This window comes from Oncorhynchus mykiss, chromosome 3 (assembly GCF_013265735.2).
Source record: "Oncorhynchus mykiss isolate Arlee chromosome 3, USDA_OmykA_1.1, whole genome shotgun sequence".
Taxonomy (NCBI): Eukaryota; Metazoa; Chordata; class Actinopteri; order Salmoniformes; family Salmonidae; genus Oncorhynchus; species Oncorhynchus mykiss.
This window is the reverse complement of record NC_048567.1, coordinates 78082610-78096903: the sequence shown is the minus strand read 5'-3', so window position 1 is coordinate 78096903 and position 14294 is coordinate 78082610. Positions and strand designations below refer to the sequence as shown.

The window sequence follows — 14294 nt, the reverse complement described above, 5'->3', positions numbered from 1 at the left end:
AGCTGCTCTGACAGTTGGTGCTTAAAGCTAGTGAGGGAGTTAAGTGTTTCCAGTTTCAGAGATTTTTGTGCAGTTTCAGATAATTTTTCAATTTATATTGTTTTTAAAGATGAGCCTACTCTCATTGATAATACAATTATGACTATGTGTTCTGCAATGATTTCTACACAGGAGCATAACATTTTTACTCTGATATTTCATAATGAATGTTGCCATTGGGTTGTTCCTTTAAATGGGCGTTTCTACTTTGCCTAGGACTAAGCGATTGGACAGGAGAAGGGAAGTTAGTTTCTCTCAGATTCTGGGAATTGAATGTAGGTTTCGTTGAAGGTTGTTACTAATATAGTGATCTATAATAGTATGTTGCAATCCCATAAATGATCCTGATCTACTGAAATGTTGCGTCTGAACGGCGTTTTGTTGTTTTGGACTCTCTGTCATGTCCTCAGACAAGGTAATCCATTTCCCCCCCACATTGGCTATTATTCCTACTTCTTCGGTTTCGATTTAAAGGCTACACTTTTTTCATGATGTTTGTAAGTAGCTAACTGGTCAGCAGTCTAGGATTTCCTTTTCTAACGTTAGCTAGCATAAAATCATGAGCATTTTGATCTAACTGTAATTGTCTAGAGACATTCCTGATGGACACTCTTACTGACAGTTGTGGCTGCTTTGCGTGATGTATCGTCTCTACCTTCTTGCCCTTTGTGGTTTTCTGTACCCAACAATGTTTGTACCCTGTTTTGTTCAGCTACCATGTTGTGCTGCTGGCATGCTGTGTTGTCATGTGTTGATGCCATGTTATCTTCTTAGGTCTCTGTTTATATAGTGTTGTCTCTCTTGTCCTATATTTTTATTTGATTTATTTTTAAATCCCAGCCCCCATCCCCGGGCAGGAGGCCTTTTGGGAGGCCGTCATTGTAAACAAGAATTTGTTCTTAACTGACTTGACTTATTAAAAATAAAAAATAAATGTATTAGGCTCCAGAAAGTGATGAATCTTTTGCCTGTAGCATGGTCTGAGGATGAGCTGTCATCTCCACGGGACGTGCGCGTTGACTCTGCTGTGCATTGGAGCCCCGTCACAGACAGGCCAGGGATAAAGTACACGGTTCAGTACAGGACGTGAGTATGTCTAGTAGCTGTAGTACATGGGTTAAATCAAATCAAAGTTTATTTGTCTACAACAAAAAGGTATTAAGTGAACAATAAGTAAAGAAATAAAAACAACAGTTAAAAATACAGTGAAAAACAGTAGCAAGGTTTTATACAGTAGAGAGGCTATATACAGTAGAGAGGCTATATACAGTAGTGAGGCTATATACAGTAGAGAGGCTATATACAGTAGAGAGGCTATATACAGTAGAGAGGCTATATACAGTAGAGAGGCTATATACAGGCACTGGTTAGTCAGGCTGATTGAGGTAGTATGTAGAGATCGACCGATTATGATTTTTCAACGCAGATACCGATTATTGGAGGACCAAAAAAGCCCATACCGATTAATCGGCCGATTTGAAAAATTAAAAAAAAAAAAAAAAAAGATATTTTTTAAAACAAATGTATTGTTAATAATGACAATTTCAACAATACTGAATTAACACTTATTTTAACTTAATATAATACATCCATATAATCAATTTAGCCTCAAATATATAATGAAACATGTTCAATTTGGTTTAAATCATGCAAAAACAAAGTGTTGGAGAAGAAAGTAAAAGTGCAATATGTGCAACATACGGCTCTCGAACTTTGCCTCTCCCGATTCCGTAGAGTTGTAACTTTAAAACAAATATGAAGTAATATCTTGTTGGATTTTCCCCCAAACAAAATGATTTGTATTCAGGACAAATAGTTACTTTCTTTCCTACATTTTTGGCAGTATTACTTTAGTACCTTATTACAGACAGGATGGATGTTTTGGACTATTTTTTATTCTGTACAGACTTCCTTCATTTCACTCATTTATGTTAGTATTGTGGAGTAACTACAATGTTATTGCTCCATCCTCAATTCTCTCCTCTTACATCAGGTTTAAAATCACCATTGGCCTCATGGTGAAATCTCTGAGTGGTGTCTTTTCACTCACGACAACTTAGTTAGGAAGGATCTTTGTAGTGTCTGGGTGTATTGATGCACCATCCAGAGTGTAATTAATAACGTTCCCCATGCTCAAAGGGATATTCAATGTCTGCCTTTTTTTTTTGTTGCCCATCAACCAATAGGTGCCCTTCTTTGCAAAACATTGGACAACCTCCCTGGTCTTTGTGGTTGAATATGTGCTTTTAAATTCACTGCTCGACTGAGGGACCTTACAGATACATTTATGTGTGGGATACAGAGGTGGTGCAGTCATTTAAACAAATTATGTTTAACAGCATTATTGCACACAGTTAGTCAATGCAACTTAATAAATGACATATTAAGCACATCAAATCAAATCTATTTATAAAGCCCTTCGTACATCAGCTGATATCTCAAAGTGCTGTACAGAAACCCAGCCTAAAACCCCAAACAGCAAGCAATGCAGGTGTAGAAGCATGGTGGCTAGGAAAAACTCCCTAGAAAGGCCAAAACCTAGGAAGAAACCTAGAGAGGAACCAGGCTATGTGGGGTGGCCAGTCCTCTTCTGGCTGTGCCGGGTGGAGATTATAACAGAACATGGTCAAGATGTTCAAATGTTCATAAATGACCAGCATGGTCCAATAATAATAAGGCAGAACAGTTGAAACCGGAGCAGCAGCACGGCCAGGTGGACTGGGGACAGCAAGGAGTCATCATGTCAGGTAGTCCTGAGGCATGGTCCTAGGGCTCAGGTCCTCCGAGACAGAGAAAGTAAGAGAGAAAGAGAGAATTAGAGAGAGCACACTTAAATTCACACAGGACACCGAATAGGACAGGAGAAGTACTCCAGATATAACAAACTGACCCTAGCCCCCCGACACATAAACTACTGCAGCATAAATACTGGAGGCTGAGACAGGAGGGGTCAGGAGACACATCTTTACTCCTGTTTTTTAGGCTTGCCATAACACAGTACTTATTGACTTCTTATTTTCTGATCATTTAAATCAAATTCCACTTTAACATCATTGTGTATTGTGTGTAGATCAGTGACATAAAAACCTAAATCATATCCATTTTAAATTCAATTCTGAAACACAACAGAATGTGGAAAAAGTCAAGGGTGTGAATACTCTCTGAAGGCAATGTTGATCGGTGTTCCAGGTCAGTTGACCACCCCTCGAAGGATAGATGTTTTGCTCGGTTATGACACAGTTATTTCCTCATCTGAGCCTTCTTTTTAATCCACAGCAGTGACCGCGAGAAGTGGCACAACATTTCGGGCTGTGTTCAGACCGAGCTCACCACCTGTAATATACAGTCTGGATGTGTGATGGCGCGAGTCCTGGCTCAGGAAGGGAACCGCACGTCCAGACCCGTCGAAGCCTGTCGACATGGTAACGGATCATTCTACTTCAGTCATGATAAACTGTATACAATTTGGATCTGGCCTGTTTCATGTCATGTCCAAGGCCTTGTCTTCTTCATCAGTAGGCCAGCGCACTGGTAGCATTGTGGTTTGCTGCGAAAGCTTGAGCAACAGTATTTTTTAAATCAAGTTCCCCACTCCTTCTCTTTCTGACCCACCCACCCCTCTTCTTTTGACCCACCCACCCCTCTCCTTCTGACCCACCCACCCCTCTCCTTCTGACCCACCCCTCTCCTTCTGACCCACCCCTCTCTTTCTGACCCACCCCTCTCCTTCTGACCCACCCACCTCTCTCCTTCTGACCCACCCACCTCTCTCCTTCTGACCCACCCACCTCTCTCCTTCTGACCCACCCACCTCTCTCCTTCTGACCCACCCACCTCTCTCCTTCTGACCCACCCACCCCTCTCCTTCTGACCCACCCACCCCTCTCCTTCTGACCCACCCCTCTCTTTCTGACCCACCCCTCTCTTTCTGACCCACCCCTCTCCTTCTGACCCACCCACCTCTCTCCTTCTGACCCACCCACCTCTCTCCTTCTGACCCACCCACCCCTCTCCTTCTGACCCACCCACCCCTCTCCTTCTGACCCACCCATCCCTCTCCTTCTGACCCACCCACCCCTCTCCTTCTGACCCACCCACCCCTCTCCTTCTGACCCACCCACCCCTCTCCTTCTGACCCACCCACCCCTCTCCTTCTGACCCACCCACCCCTCTCTTTCTGACCCACCCCTCTCCTTCTGACCCACCCACCCCTCTCCTTCTGACCCACCCCTCTCCTTCTGACCCACCCACCCCTCTCCTTCTGACCCACCCACCCCTCTCCTTCTGACCCACCCACCCCTCTCTTTCTGACCCACCCACCCCTCTCCTTCTGACCCACCCACCCCTCTCCTTCTGACCCACCCACCCCTCTCCTTCTGACCCACCCACCCCTCTCTTCCTGACCCACCCACCCCTCTCTTCCTGACCCACCCACCCCTCTCTTCCTGACCCACCCACCCCTCTCTTCCTGACCCACCCCTCTCCTTCTGACCCACCCACCCCTCTCCTTCTGACCCACCCACCCCTCTCCTTCTGACCCACCCACCCCTCTCCTTCTGACCCACCCATCCCTCTCCTTCTGACCCACCCACCCCTCTCCTTCTGACCCACCCACCCCTCTCCTTCTGACCCACCCACCCCTCTCTTTCTGACCCACCCCTCTCCTTCTGACCCACCCACCCCTCTCCTTCTGACCCACCCACCCCTCTCTTTCTGACCCACCCACCCCTCTCCTTCTGACCCACCCACCCCTCTCCTTCTGACCCACCCACCCCTCTCCTTCTGACCCACCCACCCCTCTCTTCCTGACCCACCCACCCCTCTCTTCCTGACCCACCCACCCCTCTCTTCCTGACCCACCCACCCCTCTCCTTCTGACCCACCCCTCTCCTTCTGACCCACCCACCCCTCTCCTTCTGACCCACCCACCCCTCTCCTTCTGACCCACCCACCCCTCTCCTTCTGACCCACCCACCCCTCTCTTTCTGACCCACCCCTCTCTTTCTGACCCACTCCTCTCTTTCTGACCCACCCCTCTCCTTCTGACCCACCCACCCCTCTCCTTCTGACCCACCCACCCCTCTCCTTCTGACCCACCCACCCCTCTCTTTCTGACCCACCCACCCCTCTCCTTCTGACCCACCCACCCCTCTCCTTCTGACCCACCCACCCCTCTCCTTCTGACCCACCCACCCCTCTCCTTCTGACCCACCCACCCCTCTCTTTCTGACCCACCCCTCTCCTTCTGACACACCCACCCCTCTCCTTCTGACCCACCCACCCCTCTCCTTCTGACCCACCCACCCCTCTCCTTCTGACCCACCCACCCCTCTCTTTCTGACCCACCCCTCTCCTTCTGACCCACCCCTCTCCTTCTGACCCACCCACCCCTCTCCTTCTGACCCACCCACCCCTCTCCTTCTGACCCACCCACCCCTCTCCTCCTAACCCACCCCTCTCCTCCTGACCCACCCACCCCTCTTTCTGACCCACCCCTCTCCTTCTGACCCACCCACCCCTCTCTTTCTGACCCACCCCTCTCCTCCTGACCCACCCCTCTCCTTCTGACCCACCCCTCTCTTTCTGACCCACCCCTCTCCTTCTGACCCACCCACCCCTCTCCTTCTGACCCACCCACCCAGCTGATTCTTGCAGCCCTGAAGTCCAGTTGACCTCCAAGGAAGGACTTCTGATGGTCCACATGGTAAAGAACAACCGTCTACTGGAGGATAACGGAGGCCATTTTGAATACAACGTTCAATATGGCCGAGACGGGGAGGAGCTCAAAGTGAGTAGCAACGGGTTTAAAATAAATAAATACATTTAAATTAAAAATGAATGCAGGTTTTCTTTATCCAGCACTGAAACACCGTATTCATCCAAGGTTTGGGCAATTCATTGGGACGTTATCAGACGTTTTGGTGATTCCCACTGTAGGATGTTAGTGTGATCGAAGATGAGTTGATGTGCCTCTCTCTACCCTTGTTTTAGCAGGATCTTTACACCCCCACATCCCGTATGACCATCAAACATCTGGATGTGGGCCGGAGGTACTGTGTACAGGTCCGGTATTTATGTTACCAAAAACCCTTTGGAAACCCCAGCGTTCAACATTGTGAGTCCATCCAAGAGTCAGGTGAGGCTCATCCAGGCGTTCTCTGTATTAGTTGACTTGCTGTTACCGTTATCCTATCCTCTAATGCAGGTATTCCCAAACTGGGGTACCCCCCCCAAAAAATATATATTCTTCACATTTTCAAACAGTTCATTTTATATTTTACAACAGGGCTATTATACATTTGGGTGAGTTTTTTTCTCTCTCGCCTGGGTAGCCTTGTTTCACTGCCAAAAATAAAATTAAACCATCTAGTGTTCAGCGAAATGACAACACAATGTCAAATACAGGTAGCCTTGTCAAATAATTAACATCCAATCACATTAACCGTTACTCTCTCGCGGGAATTCCACTAACGTTCCGTAGGTAGCTAAACGTAGCTGCTGCTCATGTTGGTATCTGTACTGATGGCGCGAAAGCCATGACAGGGAGACAGTGGCGTGCAAGCAGTTGCTCCCGACGCCACTTGGGTACACTGCAGCATCCACCGAGAGGCTCTTGCTGCCAAGGGAATGCCTGACAGCTTGAAAGACGTTTTGGACACTACAGTGAAAATGGTTAACTTTGTTTAAGCAAGGCCCCTGAACTCTCATGCGTTTTCTGCATTATGCAACGATATGGGCAGCGACCATGTAACACTTATACAACATACAGAAGTGCGCTGGTTATCAAGGGGAAAAGTATTGACACATTTTTTTTTTTTTAATTGAGAGACGAGCTTAAAGTTTTCTTTTACTGACCATCATTTTCACTTGTCTGATGAGGAGTTTCTCACACGACTGGCCTGTCTGGGTGAGGTTTTTTCTCGCCTGAATGGTCTGAATCTAAAAAATGGATTTACAGCGACTCTCCGCAACTATTATCAATGTGCGGGACAAAATTGAGGCTGTGATTTAAGAATTTGGAGCTCTTCTCCAGGTCTTTCCATCATTGTATGATTTTTTTGTTGTTGTTGTGTTTCAAATGAACTCGAGCTTACGGACAATGTCAAATGTGATATAGCGACGCACCTGAGTGAGTTGGGTGCGCAATTACGCTGTTACTTTCCCAAAACGGATGACACAAATAACTACATTCGTTATCATGCCTTGCCTCCAGTCCACTTACCGATATCTGAACAATTGCAACAAGCGGTTCTGTGAAAATTGTATTTCATCAGAAGCCACTGCCAGATTTCTGGATTGGGCTACGCTCAGAGTATCCTGCATTGGCAAATCGCGCTGTTAAGACACTGATGCCCTTTGCAACCACGTACCTATGTGAGAATGGATTCTCGGCCCTCACTAGCATAAAAAAAATACAGGTACAGACTGTGTGGAAATTGATTTAAGTCTGAGCCTCTCTCCAATACAACTCAACATTGCAGAGTTATGTGCATCCTTTCAAGCACACCCTTCTCATTAACCTGTGGTGAGTTATTCACCATTTTTGATGAACAAAATAAGGTTTTACATGTAAGATGGTTAAATAAAGAGCAAAATGATTGATTATTATTATATTATTTGTGCCCTGGTCCTATAAGAGCTCTTTGTCACTTCCCACGAGCCAGGCTGTGACAATAACTCACACTCATTCTTGTGTTTAGTGTGTGTGTGTGTGGCAGGCTTACAATGATGGCACACAAAAAACATTTGAGAGTGCGCTGACCCTGGTTCTAGAGGGCGTGCGCAGCTGGAGGTTGAATGTTTGAAGGGGTACGGGATGATAAAACGTTTGGGAACCACTGTTCTAATGATAACACCTAGTAACTCCTCATTCTCCCTCTCAAAACACTCAAAGGCCAGTTTTAAGTACACCACCTCGCTCGCGAAAATGGTTCGCTCCTACAGACAGTGAGTCACGTGGCAGTGCATTCGGATAGTAGACCCCTTGACTATTTCCACATTTTGTTACGTTACAGCCTTATTCTAAAATTGATTACATACTTTTTTTTCCCCGCCTCGTCAATCTACACAAAATACTCCATAATACATCCAGAACAGCCTGACTTCTTCGGGGCATGGAAACGTTTCCAAATTGGTATCAATAGACCTAATGCGTGCCATGAAAAAAAAAAAATCCCCCACACCATTACACCACTGCCACCAACCTTGGCTTTTTCCTCATCTTGGTACGTTACAGCCTTTTTATAAAAACAATTAAAAAATCTTGCAAAAATGTAAAAAAGTTTGGACACCTACTCATTCAAGGGTTTTTCTCTACTTTGACTATTTTCTACATTGTAGAATAATAGTGAAGACATCAACACTATGAAATAACACATATGGAATCATGTAGTAACCAAAAAAGTGTTGAACAGATATTTATATTTGAGATTCTTCAAAGTAGCCACCCCTTTGCCTTGATTACAGCTTTGCACACTCTTGGCATTCTCTCAACCAGCTAGACCTGGAATGCTTTTCCAACAGTCTTAAAGGAGTTCCCACATATGCTGAGCACTTGTTGGTGGCTTTTCCTTCACTCTGCGGTCCAACTCATCCCAAACCATCTCAATTGGGTTGAGGTTGGGTGATTGTGGAGGCCAGGTCATCTGATGCAGAACTCCATCACCCTCCTTCTTGGTCAAATAGCCCCATACACAGCCTGGAGGTGTGTTTTGGGTCATTGTCCTGTAGAAAAACAAATGATAGTCCCACTAAGCGCAAACCAGATGGGATGGCGTATCACTGCAGAATGCTGTTTAAGTGTACCTTGAATTCTAAATAAATCACTGACAGTGTCACCAGCAAAGCACTCCCACACCACCTCCTCCATGCGTCAAGTACTGAGTAAAGAGACTGATATTTCAGGCAAGCCACACTGCTTCTTGACACAATGCCCACATAACCCGGAAGCCAGCCGCATCGAAGGAAACACCTGGCAACCGTGTCAGCATGCATCAGTAGTGCGTGATGGGACAAGGACATCCCCTAACCTGGACGACGCTGGGCCAATGGTGTTCTTCGGCTTGCAAGCTTTTTCCTCCAAACATAACGATGGTCATTATGGCCAAACAGTTATATTTTTGTTTCATCAGACCAGAGGACATTTCTCCAAAAAGTACGATCTTTGTCCCCATGTGCAGTTGCAAACCGTAGTCTGGCTTTTTTATGGCGGTTTTGGAGCAGTGGCTTCATCCTTGCTGAGCGGCCTTTAAGGTTATGTCGATATAGGGCTCGTTTTACTGTGGATATAGATACTTTTGTACCTGTTTCCTCCAGCATCTTCACAAGGTCCTTTGCTGTTGTTTTGGGATTGATTCGCACTTTTCGCACCAAAGTACGTTCATCTCTAGGAGACAGAACGCGATTCCTCCACATTCAACTTAGTGTATGTAAACTTCTGACCCACTGGAATTGTGATACAGTGAATTACAAGTTAAATAATCTGTCTGTTAACAATTGTTGGAAAGATTATTTGTGTCATGCACAAAGTAGATGTCCTAACCGACTTGCCAAAACTATAGTTTGTTAATAAGAAATTTGTGAAGTGGTTGAATAACGAGTTTTAATGACTTCAACCTAAGTGTATGTAAACTTCCGACTTCAACTGTATCTATATGAATCTATATTGATAGATGGATATATCTATATCGCTCCCTATTTCTCTGTGTGAGATGTATGTTATCTTCTTGTACAGAAAGGACAAAGAAAAAGAAGATTGTGGCGATTGGTGTGACCTCTACCATCCTGTTGGGTGTCTTGGTAGTGGGCCTTATGCTCTTCATCTACAGGCACCATAAGAAAATCAAACAGTTCCTTCAGCCCCCACTACGGTTACCAGACCACTATTGTGAGGTACGTCTTTCCACGGATACAGTGATCATAGATGTGTTGTTTCATGTGATAACGGCGTCTGTTCATATGGGTGCCTGTCAACTAAATGCCCTTTTCATTTGAGTCAAATTTGAGTCTCATCACAGTTTGTAATACCTCCTTTACCTATAGTAAACACACAGTGTCTCCTGAAAGTATTCTTACCCCTTGACCTATTCCACGTTTTGATGTTGTTACAGCCTAAATTCTAAATGGATTAAATTTATTTTTCACATGATACCCCATAATGACAAAGTGAAAACATGTTTCTAGAAATGTTAGCAAATGTATTGACAATTAAATACAGATGTAATTTTCTTAACTATTAAGTATTCACAATCCTTTGGTATGAAACTCCAAACTGAGCTCAGGTGCATCCAATTGACTTTTATGGTCCTTGAGATGCATGGAAGAATTGGAGAAAAATCCACAAATCCAGATGTGCAAAGCTGATACAGACATACCCGAGACGAATATGTCGAGGGGTTTGAATTCTTTCCGATGGCATTGTATGTTTACTATAGGCAGGGTTTACTAAAGGTTGCAAGTTCGAATCCCCGAGCTGACAAGGTACAAATCTGTCGTTCTGCCCCTGAACAGGCAGTTAACCCACTGTTCCTAGACCAGTTAACCCACTGTTCCTAGACCAGTTAACCCACTGTTCCTAGACCAGTTAACCCACTGTTCCTAGGCCGTCATTGAAAATAGGAATTTGTTCTTAACTGACTTGCCTAGTAAAATAAAGGTAAAATTAAATTTAAAATTAATGAGGCAAATGTGATGTGACAAAAACAGAGGGCATTTAGTTAACTAATATGACCCTGGTTTCATGATTTTGAAAATAACTAGACTAAATCTGCTATTTAATGCTATTTAATCTATTTATTTTAGTCTAAATTATTCAGATTAGATTAAATATTTTAAAAAAAGTGCCAAAATTAACAGGCATCTGTTAATGTGACTCCCTTGCGTAAATAAAATGCATCAGTTGCCTTGTGCGAGCCAGAATGGCCCATAGGGCAGGAGACTATCTCCTGTTTCTGTGGCGTTAGGCCCCTTGATGTACAAGTAGCTTACAACCCCTGGACAAAGCACTAACAACTTTCACGATTGGGTTGATTTTCCAGTACCTGTCAGGGGTGTTCCCCCAGCAGGCCCTGTCCCTCACAACCAGTCCCTGTGAAGAACGCCATGATCTCATCTCCATCATCTGCCTTGAAGAGGACCTGATTCCTGAGTCTGACAGAGAACAGGATTATGACTCATCTAATGGACTGGATTTCTTAGATCATTATGAATGATCCTGTTTGAGATGAACTTGATAGCGTCAGAACATTAACTAGGGGCGGCAGGTAGCCTAGTGGTTAGCGTGTTGGGTCAGTAACCGAAAGGTTGCTGGATCGAATCCCCGAGCTGACAAGGTGAAAATATGCCGTTCTGCCCCTGAGCAAGGCAGTTAACCCACTGTTCCCCGGTAGGCCATCATTGTAAATAAGAAGTTGTGAACTCTAGTGAACTGATTTGCTTAGTGAAATAGTTTTATAGTAGGCCTGGCTATTGCACTGTTTCCACTCCAAAGGCTTTGCTTAGCATCAGCTACCAACATTATTGTTGATCAAAAGAAAACTATTTTACTATAAAGTAAACATCTGTGGGTATTTCAGTTTGCTCTGCAACCGGGGCCAGAGAAAGGTGCTTGTGTCTCAGTAATTACACCTACCCAGTAGCTGGATATTCATTGGATAATAATAGGTGCAATCAGGTAGTCCAGCTAAAAATAGAACCGCTTTCTAAATCATTTTAGGAAAGTGCTGAGGCTTTCTGGAAAAGTAAGAAAGTGTCCTTGGGCCAGGACTTAAATTGGGGATTTTTTGTTTGTTACATTACTGCTGTATATTACAAATCTGTACATTTCACACTACTTCTAAGTATAAAAAAAAATAATTAGAATGTTTAATGGGGTACTTTGGGATTTGAGCAATGCTAACTACCGTTAATGACCGTAGTGCAATGACCGGGAAGTTCATGGGTATCTGCTAGCAGGTAATGTTACGAACCAATTAAATTACATTTTCCCTGGGGTGTACTGTATGTATGTTCAAATGTCTTACGTGTAAAAGTGTGTTGAGACCTATATGCTGTCACTTTATACGTTCTCCTCGTACTAATTGAATTTATTTTTTATATCGATTGTATTTCTTCTGTCAAATCCTTTTTATTACTTCATGCTGTTAATAAACGTTTGGACACAGTAAAGGGTGTTTCTTTATTTTGACGATAGTGAAGACCAAAAAAACACTGAAATACCACATAGAATCATGTAGTAGCCAAAAAAAGTGTGAGTGAATCAAAATATATTTTATATATTCGATTCTTTAAAGTAATGTTCGGTTCAGAGAATCTGAAATATACGTATTCATGTCACTGAGGGAGAGAGGATAATGTAACGTTTACATTATGTCAGGATATGTCACTGAGGGAGATAGGGTAATGTAACGTTTACATTGTCAGGATATGTCACTGAGGGAGAGAGGGTAATGTAACGTTTACATTGTCAGGATATGTCACTGAGGGAGAGAGGGTAATGTAACGTTTACATTGTCAGGATATGTCACTGAGGGAGAGAGGGTAATGTATAACGTTTACATTATGTCAGGATATGTCACTGAGGGAGAGAGGGTAATGTAACGTTTACATTGTCAGGATATGTCACTGAGGGAGAGAGGGTAATGTAACGTTTACATTGTCAGGATATGTCACTGAGGGAGAGAGGGTAATGTAACGTTTACAGTGTCAGGATTTGTCACTGAGGGAGAGAGGGTAATGTAACGTTTACATTATGTCAGGATATGTCACTGAGGGAGAGAGGGTAATGTAACGTTTACATTATGTCAGGATATGTCACTGAGGGAGAGAGGGTAATGTATAACATTTACATTATGTCAGGATATGTCACTGAGGGAGAGAGGGTAATGTAACGTTTACATTATGTCAGGATATGTCACTGAGGGAGAGAGGGTAATGTAACGTTTACATTGTCAGGATATGTCACTGAGGGAGAGAGGGTAATGTATAACGTTTACATTATGTCAGGATATGTCACTGAGGGAGAGAGGGTAACGTGTAATGTTTACATTATGTCAGGATATGTCACTGAGGGAGAGAGGGTAATGTAACGTTTACATTATGTCAGGATATGTCACTGAGGGAGAGAGGGTAACGTGTAACGTTTACATTATGTCAGGATATGTTATTGTTAGCCATCAGGGATCCTCTGGGAGGAGAAGAGACAGTCTGGTACCAGGCACCATGACAGCCGTGAGTTGGGCAGGCAAGCGATCACATGTGGCAGGCATTGATAAGAGGTGAGACCTCCGGTACTACAACCATCTATAGTACTACACCTCCACTACTACTACTAATACTACTACCATCTATAGTACTACCACCTCCACTACTACTACTACTACCACCTCCACAACAACTACTACTACTACTACTACTAATACTACTACCATCTATAGTACTACCACCTCCACTACTACTACCACCTCCACTACTACTACTACTACTACTACCACCACCTCCACTACTACTACTACTACTACTACTACCACCACCACTACTACCACCTCCACTACTACTACTACTACTACCACCTCCACTACTACTACTACCACCTCCACTACTACTACTACCACCTCCACTACTACTACCACCACCTCCACTACTACTACTACTACTACTACTACTACTACTACCACCACCACCTCTACTACTACTACTACTACTACTACCACCTCCACTACTACTACTACTACTACTACTACTACCACTACCACCACCACCACCTCCACTACTACTACCACCTCCACTACTACTACTACCACCACCTCCACTACTACTACCACCACCTCTACTACCACCTCCACTACTACTACTACTACTACTACCACCACTACTACTACTACTACTACCACCACCTCCACTGCTACTACTACTACTACCACCTCTACTACTACTACCACCACCTCCACTACTACTACTACCTCCACTACTACTACTACCTCCACTACTACCTCCACTACTACTACTACTACTAGGAAGGTCATTTTGGCTGTACTATGAAAGAACCATGTAGAAAGAGAGGGAAAGAGAAATAGAAAGCCATCAGACTCACTAGGATCACAGGATCCAGATGGAATCGATGAGGGAACCAAACATCATCATGAAACCAACGTCCATAGACGAGCTCCTGCAGGGTCACAGCAGAGACACACGACTTAAAATAACAAAAAACTACACAAAAACACACAAATATCCTTGACATAGAACCTTTATGGATA

General features: G+C 44.1%; 1 protein-coding gene across 4 annotated transcripts; it reads left to right on the top strand.

The window, feature by feature from the left end:
• Positions 1-265: 265 nt before the first annotated feature.
• ifngr2a (interferon gamma receptor 2a) lies at positions 266-12204 on the top strand. 4 transcript variants are annotated; one of them, XM_021598049.2, is made up of 7 exons: positions 266-454; positions 1014-1125; positions 3319-3461; positions 5682-5827; positions 6034-6175; positions 9773-9930; positions 11076-12204. In XM_021598049.2, exons 1-7 carry the CDS (start codon positions 397-399, stop codon positions 11247-11249), a joined length of 933 nt encoding a protein of 310 aa, XP_021453724.2. In that variant the 5' UTR covers positions 266-396; the 3' UTR covers positions 11250-12204.
• The last annotated feature ends 2090 nt before the right edge of the window (positions 12205-14294 follow it).

Coding starts and splice junctions, on each gene's coding strand:
- ifngr2a (XM_021598045.2), top strand. CDS start 397: ATGTTGCGTCTGAACGGCGTTTTGTTGTTTTGGACTCTCTGTCATGTC. Junction 3,462..5,681: donor CGTCGAAGCCTGTCGACATG/GTAACGGATCAT, acceptor CCACCCACCCAG/CTGATTCTTGCAGCCCTGAA. Junction 6,176..9,772: donor TGAGTCCATCCAAGAGTCAG/GTGAGGCTCATC, acceptor CTTCTTGTACAG/AAAGGACAAAGAAAAAGAAG.